This window comes from Trachurus japonicus, chromosome 3 (genome assembly GCF_045865225.1).
Source record: "Trachurus japonicus isolate A0001 chromosome 3, Traja_1.0".
NCBI classification, from domain to species: domain Eukaryota; kingdom Metazoa; phylum Chordata; class Actinopteri; order Carangiformes; family Carangidae; genus Trachurus; species Trachurus japonicus.
In genome coordinates, this window is record NC_140909.1 from 19,129,915 (window position 1) to 19,154,250 (window position 24,336).

General features: G+C 42.3%; 1 protein-coding gene across 2 annotated transcripts; it reads left to right on the forward strand.

Moving 5' to 3' along the window:
• The first annotated feature begins 19,563 nt into the window (after positions 1-19,563).
• On the forward strand, positions 19,564-22,861 carry LOC146989891 (ribonuclease P protein subunit p25-like protein). 2 transcript variants are annotated; one of them, XM_085765436.1, is made up of 2 exons: positions 19,564-20,945; positions 21,456-22,861. In XM_085765436.1, exon 2 carries the CDS (start codon positions 21,545-21,547, stop codon positions 22,277-22,279), a length of 735 nt encoding a protein of 244 aa, XP_085621562.1. In that variant the 5' UTR covers positions 19,564-20,945; positions 21,456-21,544; the 3' UTR covers positions 22,280-22,861. The 2 variants fall into 2 exon arrangements, with proteins under 2 accessions (XP_085621562.1, XP_085621555.1); XM_085765429.1 differs by having other exon boundaries at positions 19,564-22,861.
• Positions 22,862-24,336: the final 1,475 nt, after the last annotated feature.

The window sequence follows — 24,336 nt, forward strand, 5'->3', positions numbered from 1 at the left end:
GCATGCTGGGAATGGAAATCAATAGAGAGGGGGTTGAAGTGTAAACAGATTATTAACACTGTGTTCTGTGCCCATTTCACTGTATTACATACCTCTATGATTCCCAATAGATGACCTGAAGCACAATAGATTTTCAGGCGTAAGCTCTGCAGAAATCCATTGGTAATTTCAGCCTGATCAATTATCCACTCAAGCTCATCACATTCTCTGTTTAGCTTGCTTTGATGTGCTGCTGGGCGCAACAATGACAAACTACTGTAGTTGAGTAAATATTTAGAGAAACTAGACTTTAAAAAAAAAAAAAAGACTATGCCATTAAGTTGTTTAATAGTTGTTTTTAACAAACAAAAATCACTTTTAGTTACTTTTGACTTACTCTGTGCTTTTTCTGCAACTAATGCCACTGACTCATGCTCATATTCTGCTTCTAAGGGATTGCTCAATAGATTTTTCTGGCTGATAATGATCCATTAAGCCATTTCGCCCACACCAAATTGGTCTATTAATATAATTCTGCGCAGTCTTTTCAGCCCATCCATTAAAACTGTAACCCTTGGTTTGAGAGGTAATTATTAACATAAGCAAAAATAGGTAGCACCTCAAAATAAGCCTATAATATCATTATCCAAGACATTGTTTGATGCCGGCTCAGTTGTAAATGTTATGTAAGGAGCTATGTTTTTAGCTTGTTTTTACCCATATAATTGATTGATTAGTTTATTTCTGCTCCTGAGTACTGACGACTGCCTGTGGTTGCAATGCCAGCCAACCAGATCTTTAAAAAGTTTTCTCTGCAATGAATGCAGGTGTGCTCAATGAATGAGCACACCTGCCTGTTCTGTATGCTAACCTGTATTTCAGTGAAGTTCTGACCTCTTTGCTCTTAAGATGACAGCCACAAAGTCATTTTTCAGACTCTGAACTTTTCTCGAGCTCAGCTTTTTCAGTCCTGAGCAGACACAAAGAAAGAGCACCCATCTTCTTCTTGACTGTGATCCACGGATTACTGGTTTATCTCATATCTGTGTTTGAGCAAGCATCTTTGGCTCGTCTGTGCAGCATGCGGGTATAAATGTACAGATAACACTTTTGCTGCGTCCACTGGTGTGTTTTTCATCTTGTCAAAATAGCTCTCTGACTTGGCAAAGCAAAGCTCCTACACATCACCTTTCACCAGGTTATGAAGAAGCACTCAGCAGACCTGAATTTTGCCAAAACGCCACTAAAACATCAGATTTTTTATGACTGGGACAAGATGCTTAGAAAGAGAAAGGACAACATGATGAAAAGGGTCTGATAGGTACCAATCATCATGCCAATCATCATCAATCATCTGTAATGGTCATCAACATATGTTATGCATTTAACAACATAAAGTATCATTTGATTAACTGATTTGTTGCTCAACAGAAAAGTTTTCAAAATCAAATGATTATTTAAAGCCCCAGTATGGAGCTTTTAACTGGATACGCAAAAGTCTCTGGTTTCTGCTGATGTGTCTCTGTTACCTACAACAGCAAATGAGCTCATCAGTGTGCTCAGTCGTCTAATACTATACCTCTGGAAGGCGACCACTGACGAAACGACACGAATACTACACATGCTGCAGATAGCTGCTAAAAAAAAAAAAAAAAAATTCAAAGCAAGTCCCGTCTTCTTTCTGATGTTTCCAAAACAAATCTACACGCGCCAGCCAGACAAACGTCTTCACGACAGTGGGAAATGCATTCTTCATTCCGGCAAAACACCACCGCTTTCGTCCACAGGGGCCGCCAAAATCAGCACTAAATGAAAAGTCTGTACAGGGACTTTAAATATTATTTCAAGCTAAATAAACTGAGTAGCTGTGTTTTTTGAAGTGCATGTGCAGCTAATTTTAATGGACATTTTGCATAGTTTCCTTTTAGACCAAATGACATAGAGAAAATTAATCACTCATATGCATATTAGCTGCAGCACCATTTTACTTGTACTTTGCCCCTGGCAATAAACAAGTAAAATGTCTTGGTTGTGATAGAAAGCCTACTACAGATTTCTCCAAGTTTCTATGGTGAGAAGTATTAAGAGCTGATAAAGATGGTGTGGCATTTGGTTTTGCCATATAGCCACACATGAGAGAGCATCTGTTATGATATAATATATAATATAAAATATAATAATGTAATTTGCACTGCTATATAAATAGCAGTCAGTAAGAAGTTAAAATATGGAGACAAAGAATGTGCAGACAGGAAGTTACAGAGTAAACAGGTTACAGAGTAAACAGAGTCAGAGCTCTTCCTGGGACAAAACCATGTCAAGTTAAATAGGCATCAGCCTCATCATCATCATCATCATCAGCTACAAACACAGTTGTTAATTCAACATATTAATTTTTCTTGACTGTTGGACATCTGAGTGGACTCAGACTATACTCAATGCTTCTGGCTGATTGCATCTGTTTTGGAGAGATTTGAAAGCATGCAGGGAGACACCAATGTAAATAAATTATTCTGATATATTCATTCCCATGCTGTGGTGCTTTCCTCTGGAAATATACTGTATATATTTCTGCGTCAGTGACATTTTCAGCTTCCAAATAAGAAGTAAGTGTTTCATAAAATGTTTTCTATAGTATCTGTGCTCCGGAGAAAACTCACTTCAATATTCCATACCAATATTTTCTATAATGTTACCAATACCACAGAGATGCAGATACTGGCCATGCAGTTTAAAGTCACAAAAAGTCATCAGAGACAGAGGAGAGTCATTGTTTCTCTTAACAGTAAATGATTACCTATAACGGAGTATGTGGAGAGGCCGGACATGTTCAACACTGCAGCAATTTGCATTTCCTTCTTAACTAATTTAACTGCCTCCTCACTCTTTAAAAGTTAGTGTTGTTGAGAAGCTTCCTGTATTAATCACAGCCAGTGGAGTTTGCTGATATTGACTTCAGTGATCATTAATCATTTAGACTACTGCTGGAGAAATTGTAGCATGAAGTAGGCAGATGGTTTGCTCCTATTAGATTGTTTGCAAATACATGCAGGTGGGGGAAAAAGTGTTTATTAGATAATATCAACACTTTTTTTTAGGCACAGAGAATAGTGAAACTGAAGATACTGATCTGTTTCACACTACAGTTCAGTAACTGTTACCTGAAACCTACTGTATGTGAAAAGAAGGTGTAATATCAAATTATAGAAAGTAGGACTAAAGGACAAAAGGAGTCACTTTCCAACAAATGCAGTTTCCCTCAAGCCTTGATCTATTCTCCAGATACACAGACAAAATCGCATTGCTTGTACAAATCTAGGCACGTTGTAGTATTTACACCCCACCCTGACGTTAAGTGAACACATAGAAATACAATGTGCAGTGGTGGTGAAGTGTGGTTATTTTTCAGTACTCTGCACTTCTATGAACACAATGGAACTGAGCATTGGAAAGAAAGAGAAAAAAAAGAACAGCATTTAGACAAAGAGCGATGTTGAGTGAAGAGATTGTGTGAGCAGGATAGGTGAGGGGGGGAAAAAAAGGTTGGTGATTGTGTTGAGCCATCCATGGTGAAAGCGTGAGTGTTTTTCCTGCTCTGAGAGAGGGAAAGAATAGTCACTGGGCAGATAGATGGGAGGAAAAAGCGCTGCTATGGCACTGATAAAGTGACTGAGGACCACTACTGCCACACTTGGACAATTCCAGACACAATTTTCTCCCCTCTTTTCTTTTTCCTCTGCTGCCAGCCCCTGTTCTTGCAGGCATAATAATGGCAAGTTCTGTCCCCTGCTCTTTTCAGTCTCTTGCCCTCTCTCGCCCTCCTTCTCTCTCTCTCCCTCTCACATACACACTACATTACAGTCTCGAAGATGTTGAGAAAAGTAGGAGGGGAGCCACTTTGGGATATAGTGAAGCCCTGACAACCTTTCATTAAACAGGCAAAATTAGGGGTTTGTAAACCCCTTCCCATCCCAGCCATCCAGGCTCATCCACATCCACCTCCACCTTATCCTTTTTCCTTTGTGGCCCCAGCCTGCAGATTCGCTATCTCTGGTCTGTCAGAAATGGGTATCTCTTCAAGCCTGTGAGCAAGAAACTGTTTCTGATCTGCACTTGCACATTATCACTGGGATGTAAAAATGCCTTCAGCATGTACACCACAGGCTCAGCTAAAAGGAGTGGGGGGGGAAGAAAAAAAGACATTAGCACAAAGGTTCACAGTTGACGGCATGCAGATTTGCTGACGACTGTAATAAAATAAGGCCAACCGGGTGTGCAAGAGTTGACATTGCATATAGGTGTACAGCCGGGCATCTGCATAAAGAGCCTCTGCTTCTGCCAGGAGCCATCATGGCCTCGACAGATTAGAAATTGTGTGTGTAAGGATTCACCGCAAATAATGAGAAATGAGTTTTAAATTGTAGCTCAGGCACTGTGAAAAAATGGGCCCTGTCAATATGTGGTGTGTGTGATGCAGAGCGAAGGGGGGGGGGGGGGGTGAGTGAGAGAGTGTAGTAGAGGATTTAGGGGTGAGAGAGATAGGGAGAGACAGAGACGGAGGGAGAGAGAGAGAATGAGGGATCAGGGGATGACTTTGTTTTGGTTTACTGCTTATTACCATCATAATCCTTTGTCCTGTTTTCCACTCTGCAGTCCGGGCACACCTCTCGCCTCGTCTCTGCGTTAGACACTGTGATTGCCTTGTATTTAAGAAGCCTTCTGTGAGCCTCTGTTCCGACAAATGCTTTTCCAATACCAATCACAGCTGAGTGCACCTCATTTGAATCTGTGAAAGGGGTTTTGATTCCATCAGCAGAATGCTCCTCCAAGCGCGGCACACACCATTCAATACTGTGGCAACGTGTGAAAGCCTCCGAATATTCCCACCTAGTATATGCATACACTGTAAAGGGTTTGGGAGAGGGCTGCCTAGCCTCTTCAAACCGTGTTGTTCATTAATCCCCCTTTTATTCTCTACATAGGGCCTCATTAGCTGTTCTCCTTTATGGCATTTGGAAATTGTAAGCTGTGCTCCGTGTGACTTTCAAATGTGTGATGAAACAGGAGCATTTTACTGGCCATAAACTTTGATGAGAAGTGGAAAAGGCTAATTGTACACTCAGTTTTAGTGTTTGATAGTGTTTATGCCACCTGGTCACCCTCTAATGTGTATGTATACATTAAGTGTGTCTGTATTTTACCATGGCCGAGCACGTGTGGTACCGACCAGCTGCTGATATCTCCGCTGCAGCAGCTTGTTGACCTTCAAACTTATCAGTGCATATCTTTTGTCGGAGCAATTGCCTGCCTTTTGGTCTGTGAGGAGTTTGGATAATGCATCCAAATTAAAATCTTTTGTAAATCCCATTGCTTGATTGCTTGAGTGCCACTGAGAGTTGTTGAACATTAATGGTGAAGGACTTCCTGATTCCCAAAGTCATTTTCTCTTCATTATTCAGGCGTGTATTAGTACCTCTTGTTTTCTACTCAGAGATAACACCCTGCTACTAAACTGCCTCATACAACACATTTAGCTCAGTAGGCAACGGGAAACTGTTCATATAGGCTTCATCCCCTCATCTGTGCCACTGTGTCCCCAGGTATGGATTGAAATCTAGGAAATCTAGCTTTGTGTGTGTGGATCAAATTTTAAGTAATTTAATCACATTTTTTTAATATCATAATGATATAGCTATATTCATTAAACCATAATTCAGTTTTGTTTACTGTATTGTAGAGTCTAACAATCTAATAATGTATTTGTCTGACTGAGTTTCAGGAAGGATATGGCAGCATCTGTTCAATACAATACTGATAAGAGACAAAAATCCCTGCTTGGATATCAAACAAAATAAAACTTACAATCCAACACAAACAAACAATCATTGAGATGTCATTTACATAGTACACCTGCCATGCAGAGTAGAGACAAGTAGCCTAAAATCAACAAAAGCCACACCTGTCTGCTGCCATGAAGGAATAGATGCTACTGTATGCACATGTTACTGTATGCATAGCTACCAGGGTTACTTCCCCATGGCTGGCAAACACAACAGTCAGTTTCTGCTATTGTGCATTTGCATTGAAGACGCTTGCTAAAATGGATAAATGCAGCTTTGAAATAGACGGCACAAATAGATTTTGAGAGAATTCAGGCAGAAGTTTTTACAAACTACTGAAGGCTACAGAGAAGGGAAGCATTTAGTCTTTCTAAAGGGCTGTGCAAGCTCACCAAGCATAGTCGTATGAGTGAACAAAATAGTTAAGTTCAAATATTCTTGCAAAATTGCACACACACACACACACAAAAGCCCCTCCCTGTTTATGTTTTATGGTTTGTGTTTTATCCTGACACCAACATATAAACTTAGTGATTTCAAAAAACACAAGTGCACAGTGCGGACACTTCAATTTCACCATTGTGGATAAAATGGGTAAAGGTTTAGTGGGCACTACTTTAGACCTACAACTATTACTGCCTTCCTGTCATTTTCCTTGACACTCAGACTAGTTTTAGGTTAAATTATAATCATAATTGCTGTCTGAAGTATTGAATACTAAATAAAACGTTTTGTTTAGTTTTTTTTTTTTTTTAAGTCACTGTGACCTTAACCTTTGATCACTGAAGTCTTTTCAGTTTGTCCAACATTGTGCATTTATGAATTCCCATGAGGAGCTCTGGAGGGTTTGCATTCATAAGGCCAAAGTAATGAGGTCACACAGGGAATTTGACCTTTGACCTCCAAAATCTAACCAGTTTAACCTCGAATCAAAGTAAATGTTTGTACCAAATTTTATTCAATTCCTTCAAAGTGTGATACTGTTACAAGGCCAAAACTGTGTGTTACTGAGATGTAGGACAGATGGACAGACACACAAAAACAATACACCTCCAGCTCTGTCACTGGCGCAGAGGCATAATAATACATGGAATAATAACATTTAAGCAAAACATCTGCATTGAAATACTATTAAATATTCCCTGTATCATGGAAAATAGCATAGCATAATAGACCTTGGATTAACTCATCTAGCCTAAATGTTATTAAATTAAATTTGTTTTGTTTGTGCGAGGCCACCTCTAAAAACACATATTTTCTTTAGCTTTATGCAAAGATTAAAGATACAGTAAAAACTTTGTTTTATGTGTATGAAGGTACCACATTCATTTATTATGAAGAGTCTAAAACAGATTTAGTCAAAGTTACAATGACTTACCCGGAGATAAGTTCTGCCAATAATATTTCATTGTCATTGCCCATATGCTAACTTAACTACAAGATGTACTTTCAAAAAGAGGAACATAACAACTTGGGAGTCACAACAATGAAAAACCAGTGAAACAAAATTAAATGCCACTGTGGTGCCAATACAATATCTGTCGACTGCATTAATTTTTCTGTTATATCAAACGCAATTTCATGGTTGACATGGTGGAAGAGGATTAACACCCAATTTATATACCTTTAAAGGAAACACAGACTGCTAATGCTGTAGCTCCTAATCCTCCCAGCACTCCGGGCATGGATGTGTTCAGTCTGCTAGTTTGACTCAGAGTGTGCTGGCTGCCCTGGATAGCTGATGACTAAAGTAGTGACTGAGCGAGTGCAAAGGCTACAGGGAAATCAAGAGTTGTTGTACCCAGCAGCTAAGAGAGGGGACTTGACAGTGTCAAAGGATTATGTACTGTGGGGCTAACAATACTAATGGCACTTCTTTTGCATTATGATAATTGCCAAGACAAAATTGCCACCTAATTTCTCCCTGTTTCTAATTATTGGGCTCTTCAATGCAAGCAGGCAGTGGGAGAAGAGCATTGGCAGGCAATTAAACTCCTGCAATTATGGCTCTATTGTAAAGCACAGCTTTACCAAGGATTTGTAGGGCAGAGAGTGATTGCTCTCCGATGCAATTAAATACAGGATAAATCTGGTGTGAACCTGTGAACAAATCTTTTAAAGTTCACTGTTGTGTTTCCTAACAGCCACCACCAGCCAGGACACCTGAACCAAGTGAGCTAAGGAGGTCACTTGCCAAAGGAGCTACGGTACAGCTAGCCAGACGTCTGTTCAGACAACATCAGTGGACGCACATGTTTCCAACCCAACCACTCTCACTGTGGATCTCTCACCACCCAACTAAAGTAAAAAACAATCATTTGCATAGAGAACATTTCCAGGGAGGCATGCTGGGTAGGATTAGTGCTCCATTTCCTCTAGCGTGACGGAGTGAGCAGTGACCCAATGCAAATGTGTGCGCAAGGAAGTTTAGAGCTATGAACTGTGGGATACAGAGGAGTGTGGCCATCTGGAAATTCAGTGACAGGAAGGTGTTTACGAGAGTCTGGGGGGGAACAAAGAGCCACAGCCTACATTGCCTTATTTTGTTGTACAGCGGCAACTGATTCAATGTAGTGTTGTTAAACGGGTGGTTTGGGACTGAAAGAATGAAGATACAAATATGTCAATAAATTGGTTGGAGAAAAAGTAATATCCAAAGGTGCAAATAGTATCATGTAAACAATGAAATGGAATACAAAGGAGTCATCATGAGTGGGTGAATAGATTAAGCTACAGAAAACCTCTTTTTTTTCTAACAAAACCAAAAACAATTGAGTGAAATATGTTCAAAAGCTGTTTTAGAAAACTTCCAGATGTTACCCTCTGCACTTTTTATCCTTTTTATCCATTAATCCTTATGTATCATTAATGATGGAGGGCTAAGGGCAGGTGCACTTAAAGCAGAATTAAGCGATATTTTTGTGTTAATATAAGTCTTAAATAGTTATATCTTCCGACAGCAATCACTTACATAGAGTGTTTGGACCGAAACACGGGTCTCTCAGTCACTCTGCTCTGCTCTGAGCCGAGGAGAAAACTTTTCTCGTATCCTACAAGTTTTATCCAATGAGGAGAGAGAACGACATGAAGGGCTGTGTGTGAAGCCAAGGGATGCGCGTGAATGTGGTGACGTAGGGACGAGGACCAATAGATCCATGACGAGGGCGGGGGCTGCTAACTCCATCGGCTGACAAGACGTTATGGTGCGTTCAAGGCAACCCGTAACTCGTGTATTTCCGACCTGTGAAGTCGTACCAGTTCGATCTGGTACGAGTTCACGGGTCGGAAGTTACGAGTGGCCGTTATAGTGCACTTTCACAGGTAAAACAGGTCGGAAAAACACGAGTGGGTTGCCTGGAACGCTACAAAGTCGTAAGTTGTGACTTGAAGCTGTAATTTGAGGTTTCAAAAGCCTGCCTCGAATGCAGCAATAGCCAAAACGACCGGATCGCTTACTTCTGCTTTTATTTTTGTCGCTGGCAGCGAGTTTACATATGAAGTCAATGCAAACGAGCGATTGAGCGTTTAATCGCTCAGGCGAAAAATCGCTGGGCCTCCAAGCGACGGAGCGAAAAATCGCTCTGTCGCTTGAGATGAGAAATCCCAACTCTCTGGCCGTCAGTCGCTTGTCACTCAGCGCTGATTGGCTGCCGTAATCCCGGTGGTGCCAGTGTAAACAGAGACACATGGCAGTGGGCATGACGCCATCATAGCGAAAATGCGAGTCTGTGCCAAATTGATGAGCGAATGCAGCTGAGCGACGGAGTGATTTTTTTGGAGCGATACGAGCGACAGCGACAAAAATAAAAGGTCAGGTGTGAACACACCTTTACAGACTGTCTGGGTTGTATTTGTTTGAACTATACTCTTCTGTGTGCAGGCTGCTCATTTGCCCAATTTGAAAAACACACTCCTCATTTATCAAACGTGCATACACCAAAAAAATGGGTGTACGCCAAATCTACTGCAAGGATCGGCATTTATCAATCTGAACGTGAGCTAGGGTATGCAAAAATCTCACGCCAGCTCTGACCAGGTGTACGCACTTTTTGAACCAGCGTAGAACATGCAGGAACAAGTGCTGCTGTGTCAAAATGATTATTAAACCATACTAATGCATTTGAATGCAATGCAATTGACCTCAGGTTGTTGTTTTTATTAGTAAAATAAATAAATAAATAAATACGATACAACCACATATTCATCAAGTCCGTGTTGAAAACTTAACTTGACTTTTATTTTGAGTAACTGAGGTGAATTAAAAACCACAATATGAAAGATGCTCATGTCAGCAAGCTGGGAGACGAGCCACTCCAGTGTGACACCTGTCCAGGTGCAGCTGATCTCCACAGCGGAGGGGTTTTCTTTTTCTTTTGTCACCGGAACCTGTCAGCGAGGATCGGGCCGAACCAGCCGAACCATGCCATTAGTGCTGACGGTTATAAAGTCACGTTCACGGCAGTAATTAGGCTCTTCTCAAACACTTATGTTTAGAAAACTGCAAGAGCATTTCCTGAGATCACGCTGATATTTACACCAGATTCTAAGCAAGTTTGATAAATGAGGGCCAATAGGATTAGACACAGTCTTTGAAGTCTATCATATACCCCTTTCCCACTGGCCAAAAAACCCGTTTAAACCCGCTAACAATCTGCTTTTGGTGGCAGTGGGAAAGGCACACCGACCCACGTCGACCCGCGTCAAACAACTCGGCAAACGACGCGGGTTAAAATCACCTTCAATTGGCTCGGCTCTGATCGGCTTGCAGTGGGAATGCCAGACCCGGGTCAACCGGCCGCGGCAGACTCGCTGTCCTCCGCGGTCGGCCGACGGACCTCACACTCCGCGGCGGGCGGGTGTGGCATAACACAGTGGGCCCTAGTTTCCTAGACCGAGCGAAGTCTAAGCGCAGCTCAGCTTCGCCACGCCAACGAGGCGTGTCCAGGTCCATTTTGCAAGTTTGGTGGGCAGCGAAGTCCGACTCAGGCCAGCGCAGGCCCTCCCCTTGTCCCTCCTACCGGCGCAAACGGCAAAGGGGGAGGAGACAGGGCGAGAGGGAGACAGGAGGAGGAGAGAAAGGCGTGAAGGGGATTAACACAGCCGATTCGGATCTTCACCAATCAAATGAGCTCCTCTCCTCACCTTTAACTGTGCCGCGGGCGATGCGCACTGCAAGTTTCTCCTTTTATACTTTGACATGGACGGAGGAGACAGCGACGCCAGAGGCCGAACCTCTCCCAGGAGGAAACAGCTGTTTTGGTCCAGAGGTCCGAGCTCAGAGTGGCCGAATAATGAGTTTACTAATATCCTTAATCATCTGATACACTGAGAACCGCTGCCCAGTAGGGTTGGGCGGTATGACGGTATTATACCGTGTGGCGGTATAAAAGTGTCTACCGGTAGAGATTTTGCAATACCGTTTATACCGGAGAAAGAGCAGATGTCTGCGGCATCTCTCTGAAGTCACTGTAGTTAGACCGCCTCGACAGACGGGGGAGCCGGCACTGCAGCGGACTGCTTGGCGTGGTTGCATGAGCATGACGAAGAAGAAACAGCTTTACCGGTTACCGGAGTGCAGAGCGATAGATATAAGTGATAACAACCATGGCGGAGGCGGAGAGTGAAAGCAGAAGTGGGAGCATCCATGAGTGGGAGTCACGAGGAAACGGAGGCAGCCCGACCCGCCCAACAAGACGAAAAAGTGAAAAGTGAAAGTAATTCACTCCAGCCGTAATTTTTTTCGATCGATCAGCTGTGTTTATCGTTTCATGTGTCATAGTTCTGATGGTTAGACAGATGAATTAGACCTCTAACACATCCTAAAGTTTGACTTGTCAGAGTTTTTCAGAAGAGGAGTAAGTCAGGTTATAAGCGATGCGAAGCGAAGCGTTAGCATTAAGCTAGCGGGCTTTTTATGCTTAGTTGTGACACTGGCTGTGTGTGGTTTAAACGTTGTTTCAAACTATGTGGGTTTGATTGAACATCTTTGATGCTTAAATATATATTGCCGCTTAACATAGGCTATTGCTTTACTCCTCTTTCTATGTGCCATTTTTACTGTAGGACAGGCTAGGACACTCTTTGTTTATTATGGTCACTTCCGTCCCTCCCACACACCGTTTTTCCATCAGTTGTTGAAATTTGAGCCCTTTGTGTACTACCATAGACTGTAAAGGTTACTTAGGAACTCAAAGTAACTTCTTTGATTTTCCCGGTTTGACCTGTTTGAACAGCCATAGACAGCACAGACCGTAGCCATTTTTGTAAAATGCAAATTTGTGATTCTGTGATTTCTTTTTTTATATATAATTGCACTAACTGGAGCCAGACTGCTCTGGCATTTTTCCTATATATATATATAGAAATCCAAGTTAAAAAATAAAAGAGGAAAATGATCAAATGCGACAGTATGGTTATTTTAAGCCATTAATTGAATTTACAGGGGGAAAAAAACATACCGTGATATATACCGTTACCGTGATATGAAATTACTCATACCGTGATATAAGATTTTGCTCATACCACCCAACCCTACTGCCCAGTGTAAAAAACAAAAACTAATAAACTAATAAACTCACATTTATTCAAACGCTGTGTAAGAAAGATGAGAGGTGTACACTAATCACAACATAAACAAACACCATGCGTAACAGGGATGAAATCAGCGTAAAGGACGCTCTCTCTCTCTCTCTCTCTCTGTCTGTCCGTCTCTCTTTTTTCTGTGATGAGGGATGCTTAGTATAGGCTATATACTGACTATCTGATATCGAGGCTGTTGTGGAGGGCTAAGAGAGATGATGATTTGTGTTTTGTTTTTCATTACGGCTGTGTGACGACGCAGTCACTCGCCCGCTAATAAATCAATAAGTAAATAAATAAATAAAGCGGATCATCACAACGGCACAGTGCGTATCTAAACACGGCAGTGACATGCAGTCCTCCACCCTCAGTCCTGCTCTTGGGACATCCACAGCTGCTTTTCAGTGCCAGTTCGTCCCTGCTGTGTTAATTCAGGTGGAGTTTCCATTACGCGTGCCAACAGCCTTTGATCTGACCGTCAGATGTGACGGGACAATCTATATAGATATAAATTCATGTGTTGATTCCATTAGTTGCATTAAATAGTGGTTATTGTGGATATTTATTGCATTGAAATGTGCCTGGAACTGTGGAAACCTGCCTGTGAGGTCTTGGTGACGTGTGTGCACTGCACGTCAGTCAGCCAAACTTCCACTGCACCAGCTGCGCTTTGCCCTGCGCTGAGAGTAGACCTGGTTTGAGGTGGCGAGCTTTCAGCGCACCTTCGGCGGGACATTTTCGCACGAAACTTCCACTGCACCAAGCTGAATCTGTGACGCCTCCGCCTGCTGCGTGGCCACACCTATCTCAGCGTAGTGCGATCTGCCAAACTGACCTTGCGCTAGGCTGCGCTGGTCCAAACTCGCATTAGACCGGCTGCGCTACCTTGCGCCACCTGCGCTGCGCCACCAAACTAGGGCCCAGTGTTTCTCGCACCGCGGATGAAAGTGGAGTGACTGGTTTATGCTCTGTCTGGTCCCCCAGCGGGGGGTCAGACCCGGCTCATTTTGGTCAATGGGAAAGGAGCCAAATGCCGATTGTTAGCGGGTCGATCCGCATTTAAAAAACCCACGTTGACCCGCTAATTTTAGTGAGAAAGCGGCTATACAGTGATGGTCTGATTTGGGACATATTTTCTGAGATCACTGTACATTGCTATTCCTGCATTTCTGGCTTAATACTCTACCCATTTTCAGCTGGTTAGAATCCAAACTTTTGCAGATTGAGAACGGCTCCCTTCTCTAAAGGGATAGTTCAACATTTTGGGAAATTGGCCCATTGCTATAATCCCTATAGTTTTAGGAGTAGGTTCGTTACCTGTCGGTGCAAGCTGTTTTTTAGAACAGGGGAGCAGAGCCGCAAGCTGCTGGTTTCCCTCATCAAAATCATCAAATACACAATCCAACAACTCCAAAAAGCTCCAAAAAGAAGTTGTGACCTGCACATTCACCACACTATGAGATAATAAGCTCGAGATCAGATCTGCTCAAACCTTAACTGGCTAAAAAAATCTAAAACCGTCTTCTCCTCTGCCTCCATTTTATCTTGGTATTTTTTTCTGTTAAGCTCACTGAATGATTACTGTGATAAGATGTGTATGTGATATAATAACATCCTATACAAATATATTTCCCTTACCTTCCTTTCCTGCAGCACATTTACAGGTTCACCAGCTAAACATGTTTGTTGCAACACTATAAGAAAATGTTTACTTTGCAGTAGTAACAAAAGAAACTCTGACAGGTCACAGGGAAGTGATCAATAAACACAGAGGCTTCTATCCATCAGATAGAATTATAAGCAGTAACTCTGTAATACATGCATCGTTTACTTTGAGTCCCTTGAGAATGTGCTGCTAATTTGAACAACAGGAAAAGCTGACTCTTACAGAAAGAATGAAACTGCACTGTTGAAGGATGATTATGAAATGCACACTGAATGACTGCCCTGTGTAAATCATATCAGAATGGATTTGTGACATTAAAACATTCAAAAAGGGTTTGCAGTCTAATGTTAACAATGCTTCAAAACCTGAGATTATGGACAAAAAATAAATACAGACTGCCTGGAATGTCAGACAAGTATAATCACAAGTCTAGACAAAGATGTAAAAGTGTCCTGTATCAAATGGGTTTGGTACTTGCAAATAAATATGATGACACTAAATGTACACTATCTGGGTTTCTGTTCTGTTTGACCCGTAAAACCTTCGGTATTCGGTATTTTTTAACCCCTCCAGTCAAAATGTTCAATGAAAATATTCCCTAAAATAGGCAATTTCCACATGTCATTTTATTAAAAAAACAAAACAAAAAAACAAACAAACTGATTCTTATTTTTTTATAAATGTGTAGGCCAGGTTTATGTGAAACGAAGCTTTTTCTTTTTTCACGCGGCACTAAACTTGTCGCATTTGTTTCATTTACTCTGACAAAACAACAATAGCGAGAGAGGTCGGACATGTCGAAACAAGCAAACCCTAAAAACTATTTTCTGAAACCAAACAGCTCTAAGGAGAAGGATTATGATGAGGGTTTTTTGGCATCTATATTTCAAATGCATATAGCGAACGGACATTATTTGATTTCAAGTTGGCAGCACGCTGCGTTAAGTATGAGCCAGTCCACACGTGTTTTTGTTTTGCAAACTGTTTTATCTGAGAATAGGTAGGACTTCAGCTAGCCTATATGTGCCAGTTATGCAGGGCAGTCCCTGTGAAGGAAGGTAAGACGATAGATGGACGTCTGCATGTGTGTCACCTGTAAGGACAGTGCCGGTAAAAAAAAAAAAAAAACAGCGCTGTGCTCTCCAGCCGGTTCACCTGTAACTGATTTTCAATAGAAAGATTATAAATTGACATGCCTTGATATCATTCTTATATAGCCTGCACTGCATATCATTTATCATTTTAAAGTAGAAGTAAGCGATCCGGTCGTTTTGGCTGACTTCTTGTCAGCCGATGGAGTAGCAGCCCCCGCCCTCGTCATGGATCTATTGGTCCTCGTCCCTACGTCACCACATTCATGCGCATGATCATCCCTTGGCTGCACACGCAGCCCTTCATGCCGTTCTCTCTCCTCATTGGATAAAGGTTGTAGGATACAAGGAAATAAAATAAAAGTTTTCTCCTCGGCTTACAGCAGAGCAGAGTGACTGACAGACCCGTGTTTCGGACCAAACACTCTATGTAAGTGATTGCTGTCGGAAGATATAACTATTAGGGATGTCCCGATACCACTTTTTCACTTCCGATACGATACCGATATTGCAGCCTTCAATATCGGCCCGATACCGATATTGATCCGATATTAGGGGTGGTGAAAAAAAACGATTATTTATATTTTTCAAATTCTAATACAAAGGAGATCCTCCTGTTGCTGACTGACAGGCTGCCGCTGTCATGTTCTTCTATGGGACAGACAGTAGTGAGCTTACTTTTGAACTGTAAAATATTAAAAAATAAACCTTATTTACAACTGTTATTGAATTACTGTAGGTACATCAATGTCAAACAAAAGGCAAAATCTTCTTGCTTCAAGGTTTTATTTGTCACTCCAAATTGAAGATTATAGCCTGCCCTACAGTAAAAATGGCATACATAAAATAAAAAGAGGAGTAAAGCAATATATTAAGCAGCAATATTTAAGCATCAAAGATGTTTAATCATACCCACATAGTTTGAAACAACGTTCAAAACACACAGCCAGCGCGACCTGTCCATGCACCTGTGTCTGTGTGTGTGTGTGTGTGTGTGTCGCACACACGCTGTTGTTGCTGTGATCATGTGATCTCTGCATGGTGGAGCCGGGCGCTCTTCTTCTCTGGCAGGCGGCGCACCAACATTAAGGTGCAGTACCACCACCTACTGTGTTGGAGTGTGAACGAGAGTCACCTATTCATATGGGACAGAAGTGCTGGAGCGGAATAATGGACTGCTTTTATCGGAGCGTTTATATCGGAGATTTTAGATGCAGTCCGATATAATCCGATATTCGTTTTTTTGGCTGATATCGGACATAAATCCGATATCAATATCGGATCGGGACATCTCTAATAACTATTTAAGACTTATATTAACACAAACAGTCTGCTTACTTCTGCTTTAAGCTCAATAAATTCAAATAATAGGCTACTTGACCGGAATTTCAAACAATTGTCCGGTAAATTGAAAACCTGTCGGTCATGTTGTCCGGTGCCATTTTTTTTTTGAGTGGAAACCCTACACTATATATCTACTAGGTTTCATGAATGGCATTGATGCTAGGACATACTGCCTTAGATCAAACACATAGCATCACAATCAACAAAAGCTTTTTTTCATGTTGATGCTTACCACACATGCAGTATGCAGTTTCTCTTGCATCCGTGACCCATGTCACTTGCTTTGTCTACAAATATGTACTAACCACGCTTAGACTCCCAGTAGGAAAGCTACAGAATTAGTGAATACCTGCTCCGAGGCATTCATTTACTTTTTGCATTTGTTTCAACATGGCCAATTAATTCTTGATATAACTGATCAAAAATTTCCCTATGAAGTCCATTAACTTTTAGCCTGAGGCCAGACAAAACAGAAGCGCCAAACACAAATGGTTTTATCAACTGCTGCTGCCAGTTTAAATTAGAGGCACTGCTGGTAATCAAACTGTGAGCAATAACACACCTAAAACACAGATCAACAGGGGTCAGCTCTGCCCAATCCAATTTCATGTTGAAAAAAAAGAAAAGAAAAATTTCCACCCATTTTTACCACGGTGGTACTTTGAAAACATCAAAACATTTGTTAGGTAGTGCAGTTGTAGTGCTTTGTAAAGCTGTGTAGTTGATGAAGCTAAAAACATCACTGTCATCGACAGGTCTCATAAATCACGAGTTGCCATGCCTGTTTTTTTTTTTTTTGTTCCTGTCATCTACCATATGCTTCAACTTCATTTTCAGATTCTAATGCTTGTGGTTTCCAAGTTCATAAACTTTTTTTTAATCACTTCTGGTAGTATTGCATATACTGTATTCTCGCCAGTACTGTCCTCTTCCAGCTTTGGTTCTATCTCTTTCACGTCCTTCCCTCCATTCCCTCATGTTCCTCTTTCACAAGCGTCTTCAAAGTTTCCTGCCACTGTGCGAGACATATCTGCATTGCAGTGCCGAGGGGAAAGCAGCGGCTGGAGGAGAGGAGATGTGTTCGAATAGCTTGAGACAGAGAGCCAAAAAGAGAGAATGGGAATGACTGAGAAAGTCTGACCTGTCATTTAGCAAAATAATGGATGCATGAGTGACAGGAAAACATCACTTCATGCATCATTTGGTGTATTACCGCACTGTGGTTTTACATTCATATATATATATATATATATATATAGTATATATATATACATACACACACACACACACAATATCTTTTGCCTTTGAAGCAAAAACATGCCCATTTAAACGTCCAAAAATCTAATACAAACACAACCATTTGCACCTCAAAGTGCTGTCACAGGGAAATCACAGAGAGGGTCATCCACCCCCACCTCCCTGCGAGCCTCTGAGCCTCCCTGTTATTAATGGCGTCATCATTTTTTCTCTGCTCACTCTATTTCCCTTCTGATAGTAGGGCCTGCTTCATCGTGTTCTGCCATGTTTCTGTAATTGCTCCAACAGCCTGCCTTATGCTGAGCGTATAGTTTTTTTGTGTGCGTGTGTGCCTATCCACTGGGCGTGTGTGTCTGCGAGGGCGTGCATATGCATGTGTGTGTGTTGCTCTGTCCCCCCACCAGGGCCGGCTGTGAGTTTGTGGGGCAGAACCAAGCCGCGGGCGAGCTCCACACGGAGCGAAATGACAGCCTCCAGGCCACCATTGGTTGATGACCGTGAAAACACTTGCGGTTAACGTAAAGTGAGCGACCGGCTGTCACAGCGAGGCACCGTGCTTATGTGCAGCACTGACAACAGCACAACAAGCCCCTCTACAACTAGACTCTGCAGTGCTGCAACAAACAACAAAAGGCACAGCCCCACAATTCATAACCGCAACCACTCCAGACATCTGAAGTACATAGCAAAGAGAGAGAAAAGCAAGATACAACCACTACTATTTGTCACAGTCTTTGAGAATAAATGGGTTTTCTTTACTTAAATTATGGTGGGCTGGGGAGAGGGCTGAGGGTGGTTGCTGAACGCGAAGGGGGAAGTGAGCGTGCAGGAGAGAATGCCTAGACTGTCACAGATGCCAGCCAAGGTCAGATAAAGTGAGGAGTAAGTGCTTAGAGAGCTACGGGAGCAGAGGCCAACTCTGGAGGAGGTGTGAAGGAGTGAGTGACCAAGCGTGAGCACCACCGCCTCTACCCATCATTAAATGAAGCCACTTAAAGGAAAAAAAGCTCTGCTCAAAAAAGTCAATACACGGCACTTCTGCACAGCCCTGATGGTTTTATTTAGCCATCTGGAGAACAGTTTTGTCTTTGATGAAGACAAAAAATATTGTGAATGTGCGTCTGAAGGCATTTTCTTATAACCATGTATTTTTGCTCAGAAGCTGAATGGCTTAATCCATTTTGTTCCCACCGGCAAATAGGTTCCTCAAGTTAAGCTGAGGAGCAATAAATGACATGCCAACGTCATGTAGTAAGGCGGGATGATTACAGAGCTTTTTTTTTTTTTTTCATCAATTCTAACCTCTCTGTGGTTAAATCAGAATTCTTTTACCCCCTGCCCTCTTGCATTTCTTTCTTACCTCCTCTCACGCTAACTCCGAACGCACAAACGTGTGCACACACACAAACACAGTTTATTATGCAGTAACATTACCAGCTCCCCTTAGGCAGCTGTGCATCTCTGTATGACTGATGAGGGTAATTTCTCCCAAACAACAGAATGATCACTTTGGTGTTGAGCGCTACAGACGCTCCCTCCCACCCTCTCTTCCCTCTCTCTCGTCTTCTTTTTAGCTTACCAAAAGGCAAGAAAGAGAAAGATATTTGTTACTACGTCTCCTGCAGAGTCTGAAAGAGTTCCAGAGATAAATAGCTCTCCCACCCCGTACATACGAATTAAAAAAAAGAAGAAGAAAGTTAATCATTGCATGGATCTAATCAGTCTATTGATTCTTTCCTTTCAAACACTGCTAATAAAAGGACATTCAAATCCAGTTTCCACTTTGCTACTTGGAGTAGGGGGTGGAGGGGTGTTTCCTTATTTTTTCCTTGATTACCATAGGGATCCAATATAATACACATGCCACTGTGAATTAACCTCACGGTAAGGACTGGGCCGAGCCACAGTGAGTTTGTGCTGTATGTGTACTACTGTGCACCGTGGGATATACTGAGCAGAAGAGTAGTTAGGACTTGTCTGCCTCTCTCTTCTGGCCTCATAGGTTCAGCCTCAGTGGGCTGTCTTTACCTATTCTCCCATCTGTCAGTCACACACAAAAACAAATCCACCTGTCGGCCAGGAGACTGAGCTGAGCAGGACGATGCTACAGCTGTCTGGGCCTGACTGGGTGCAGAAGGGAGCAAGCCAGCGCCCTCCACTGGTGATGGAAAGCCCATTAAGATGCTTATTACCCCACCTGTCAGCCTCATCTCCTCACCTGCACAGATTCGGCAGACTAATGAAGACAGTCACTATTAATACAGCACCTTGAACATGGAAGTCATGCCTCTATGCTTTTTGTGGTCCTTGTGTCCTTGATCACAAGGGCTCTCCAGCCTTGTAACAATATAACAATCCAAGCGTTAAGAGACAGGCATTCTTACCGTGCCACTTGATTGCTTCAACAATGAAGCTATTAATGCTGCATTATGTAAATTGTAATGGTCACAAACATCTAATAGGATAAAGGCTAAGTACAGTGCAATTTAATGCTGCTGACTTTCAGTGGCTCTTTGAAGGATGTTTTCAATTATAACAGAGCTAATTTAATTCATTGTTTCGTAGCTGAAAATGCATTTTTAAAGGTTGACTGAGTCTCTATTTCAGAACTCAGGTTTAATCAGTCATGTACATTGAACACTGGAACGTCCTCTAAAGAGATTGACAAAGTTGCCGGGGATCTGTGTTCTAGGTTTTAAAGGGACACCGTAGCCCTACCCTCCTCTTTTTCCTCAGATGGCAGGCTTCAGTTGTGGAGGGGAGGGTGTTCATCTAAAAGATGAAAAGACCTGCGCCTTTAAGAGGGCTGTCTCCCCTTTCCCTCATGCTCCCCCTCAACCACACAGACACTCCTCCTGTGAGCATTTGTGAGGCAGCTCCTGTCCCTTATGTCTCTTTGTGGGGAACAGAACAGACTTCCCAGAGCATCACTGGAGACAAGACAGAGCTCTAGGGAGGACACCCCAGGTGCAGCCCTCCATGCAACCCTGCCCTCAACTTCAGAAGGATGCCACGATGAGAACAAGGAGAGGAGAAGCAGACCTACTAAAGCTGGAGTAAAACAAACAACAGTCAAAAACAGGAGGTGGACCGTAACAGCTGGACAAGCCAAGAGTTCAATTTTGAGTTAAAAGCGACATGATCATCAGATAAAAATCAACAACGCTGGACTGGAGCGCTAAGAAAAAGGTGGAGTCTTAATTTGAGCTTTTAGTTTCTCTGTAGAAAAGTTTTGTTGAAGAAAAATCGACAAAGTACTCTGTATCTGTCGCAGCTATTAAGGTTAAAAGCACTGTATGAAATACCAACGACGGAAAGAGGATAATTTAGCTTAGTATTTTTTATTTTTTTTGTTATTTCTATCCGTCTCCAGAGCACTTTCCAAATAGTCATTTGTGGTTTGAAATTGAGATGCTCTTTAAAGAACATCTTGAATGGTCCCGACAGTGTTCTTAAATCACCAGCCAGGCGTTTATCTTATTTCTCCAGCTCTTTCTGAGAGGGAGCATTAAAGACTTCATTGATAGTGCTCTTGGGGAGCGGGTAATATTTCTTATATGAAGTCTTGAAACTTTACAGCTGTTGACTGGAGGGAGAGAAAAGTGCCACATACATAAGAAAATGATGCTGAGCTTTTTCCAAGTGTGTGTCTGGACTAACACTGCAGCAGAGCATTGAGGACAGCAGAAATGTTCACAGGGTGTGGACTGGTCACTGGCCAGAACCAGTACCTGACCAGAGACATTGCCAGGCCCCACCCAGGACTGGAGGTGAACAGACCAATCCAGATGGAGAACGGAGTGACCACCGGGACCTGCGCTGTTTACCAGGGTCAAACTTACAGCAATGCTGGTCAGCCAGCAGTGGTCAATGTTTCCAGCCCGCTGAAGCCAGCACCACTACCAGTCCCTCCCCCTGCACTCAAACTAGGTCAGGAGGGGTTCAAGAAGGTCTGCCGAACTGAGGAGGACAGCCCCTGTCCCTTTCCGGGACTGGCCTCTGGGGTGCTGGAGATGCGCGTGAAGGAAGGAAGTAAGATCCGCAACTTAATGGGATTTGCCATGGCACGGATGCAAGGAGAAAAAGCCGTAAGTGACGGAGGTGTGAGTGGTGGTGGACTGAGGCAGGTGGTTTTCACTGGGTCAGGCCGAGCGGTCACAAAGACCATCACCTGTGCTGAGATCATGAAACGAAAAGTGGGCTCTCTGCACCAGCTGACTAAACTTCAGTACAAGGTGGTCAAAGAGGTGTGGGAAAGCACTGAAGGGGGGACATCGGAGATGACGGTGCACAGGACTGTGCCCTCCATCAGCATCCTTCTTTCCAAAGACCCCCTGGATCCGCAGGAACCAGGTTATCAACCGCCGGAGACTCTCGGTGCACTGTGGGAGGAGAAAGAGGGTGTCGACCCTGTCCCTCAGAAAGCATGCAAGAGACCTCTTGGACCTTTGCCATACAGCAGTTTCACTCACTGTAAGAAAGTGTGTTTGGGGGAAGGAGTCTCAGTCATCCCTCCTCAATGACTGGCTGAACCGGTGTCAAACAGTGGAGAGGATTGAATCAGAGGAGTTCATTTGGCGCTGTCCTCCACGCAAGCACAATGCTGAGACAATCAGAACACTCACTCAGACAGAACAGTGCTTTCTCAGAAGAACTGAGTACCAATTCCAGCCTCCAGAGGTCAGTTTGACTGGGACCTAAAAGCTTGCCTCTCCACATATAGAGTTTAAGGGATGTGTTTCTCTGCACGTCTTACACGGTCTCTCACATCCACAAAACTGTGATGTGTGCTCCCGTGCTATAAAATCTTTAACACATTCACATCTCATTTCACACCAACAAAAGAAAAAGCCATGAATTGCACAGGTTCCAGGTTCCTGGTTGCAGTAAACTCTCTACAGCTTGTGGAGAAAATAATTTATTAGCATCATGTTACAATCATCTCTATTCCTCCATGCTCTTAAGTGTAGTCTTACACAAGGTAGACCCAAGAAAAACAGCTTAAAGCCATCAATGATATGACAAATGCAAAACATACCAATTTTATTTGTCTGACTATTATCTCTCATGAAAATAAAATCAAATAAATTGTTTTTCTTTTCCCCCGATGGAAATTTTGTTTTGTATTTCATCTGTGTTACTCACACATCATCACTGAATTTGTAAAGCTCTGATTGAACAGAAAATCACAGTGTGCTGATCTTTTGATAAGAATAACGGCAGTGAAATTTGTCTGTAGAAAAAGCTGATTTAATGACAAAGCTGTTGATAAGGCACAGCTCCTAAACCAACCCCGCCTGACAGAAATGCCTAGGGCAGAAATACAAGCACAGATTATCATTAAGATAACAACATAACATCACACAACACAGTGGAGAAAAGGATTAAAACTTGGCTTGACAGAGCTTCATACTACACTGTTCCTGCAAAATATGAAACCAAGGCAACGTGCTCCTTCCCCTTTCAGCCCATAGGCCTCCCCACCCACCATATCTATTGTATAGTACAGTCTACCTCCTCTTCCGTTATAGACATTTCTCAGAATAATGTGCTGAACAATGTGGTGTAAAAAAAAAAAAAAAAAACAAGAGCCGGGTTTTTACAGTAACACTATGCACTTGTAATGGATTGACATAATAAATGAAATGGCTACAGACTTTCTCCAGCTGACATTTCTTATGCATTGCCTCTTTGCATTTTCACACCATTTAGATACTATTTCAGTTGCGAAAAAAAAAAGGTACCGGTGAGTAATTGCTGAAGCTTAACTGGATGCTACAGACAAGTATGGTAATTGGATCAAAATCCAACTCCAAACAGAATGCACAGTGATAGAAGAAAAAGACAAAATATAGCTATGTATTGAGTTTTATGGATTAAAGATTTGTGGGGGAGCGGGGTTGTTGTTGTTGTTTCTGTTTGTTTGTTGGGGTTTTTTTTATTTATTTTTTTTATAAGTTGTCACAGTAGACAAACAAAATAAACCTTCCTGAAAATTATATTATTCAAAAACTTTTTTCCACTTAATCAAGCATGTCTTCTGGGGATAATAACTTAGACAAGTGGAACCTTGTCTGAAGCTTTTACTGTTGATCTTAATGAAAATCTGCAAACGCAGATATCAGCGTCCCAAAGTAAATTAATCAAAGTGACTCCTAACTGGGGAGACGATTCCATTACAGCTTAAAATAGAAAGAAATAGAATTTGCTCCTATGGCATTTCTGTTCAAATATGGAAAACAAAACACAATATTTCATACAGTGGTCCGCAAGCACTTCACCAGTCTTTTGCGGGCATTGTGATTAACCTCTCTCTCGATTCCATTAAATGAATCAGAACACAGCAGAGCAACCAAGGTTGAATGAGAAATGCTGCCACTGCAATAAAGCACATATGTAGCAAACTGTGCGTCCTCGAGACTGCTGGAAGGTTATCACTTCAGGTCGTTGTTATCACAGAGTTAACAGCTTTCACCCAAGAGCCTATGGGACAGTCAGCCTGCGATGCAGGTCAAAAAGATAATGCTGCTATAAGTAAATTTTGAATCGACCTGTATCTGTTATCAAGCATTAAGAATTC

Coding starts and splice junctions, on each gene's coding strand:
- LOC146989891 (XM_085765429.1), top strand. CDS start 21,446: ATGTTCACAGGGTGTGGACTGGTCACTGGCCAGAACCAGTACCTGACC.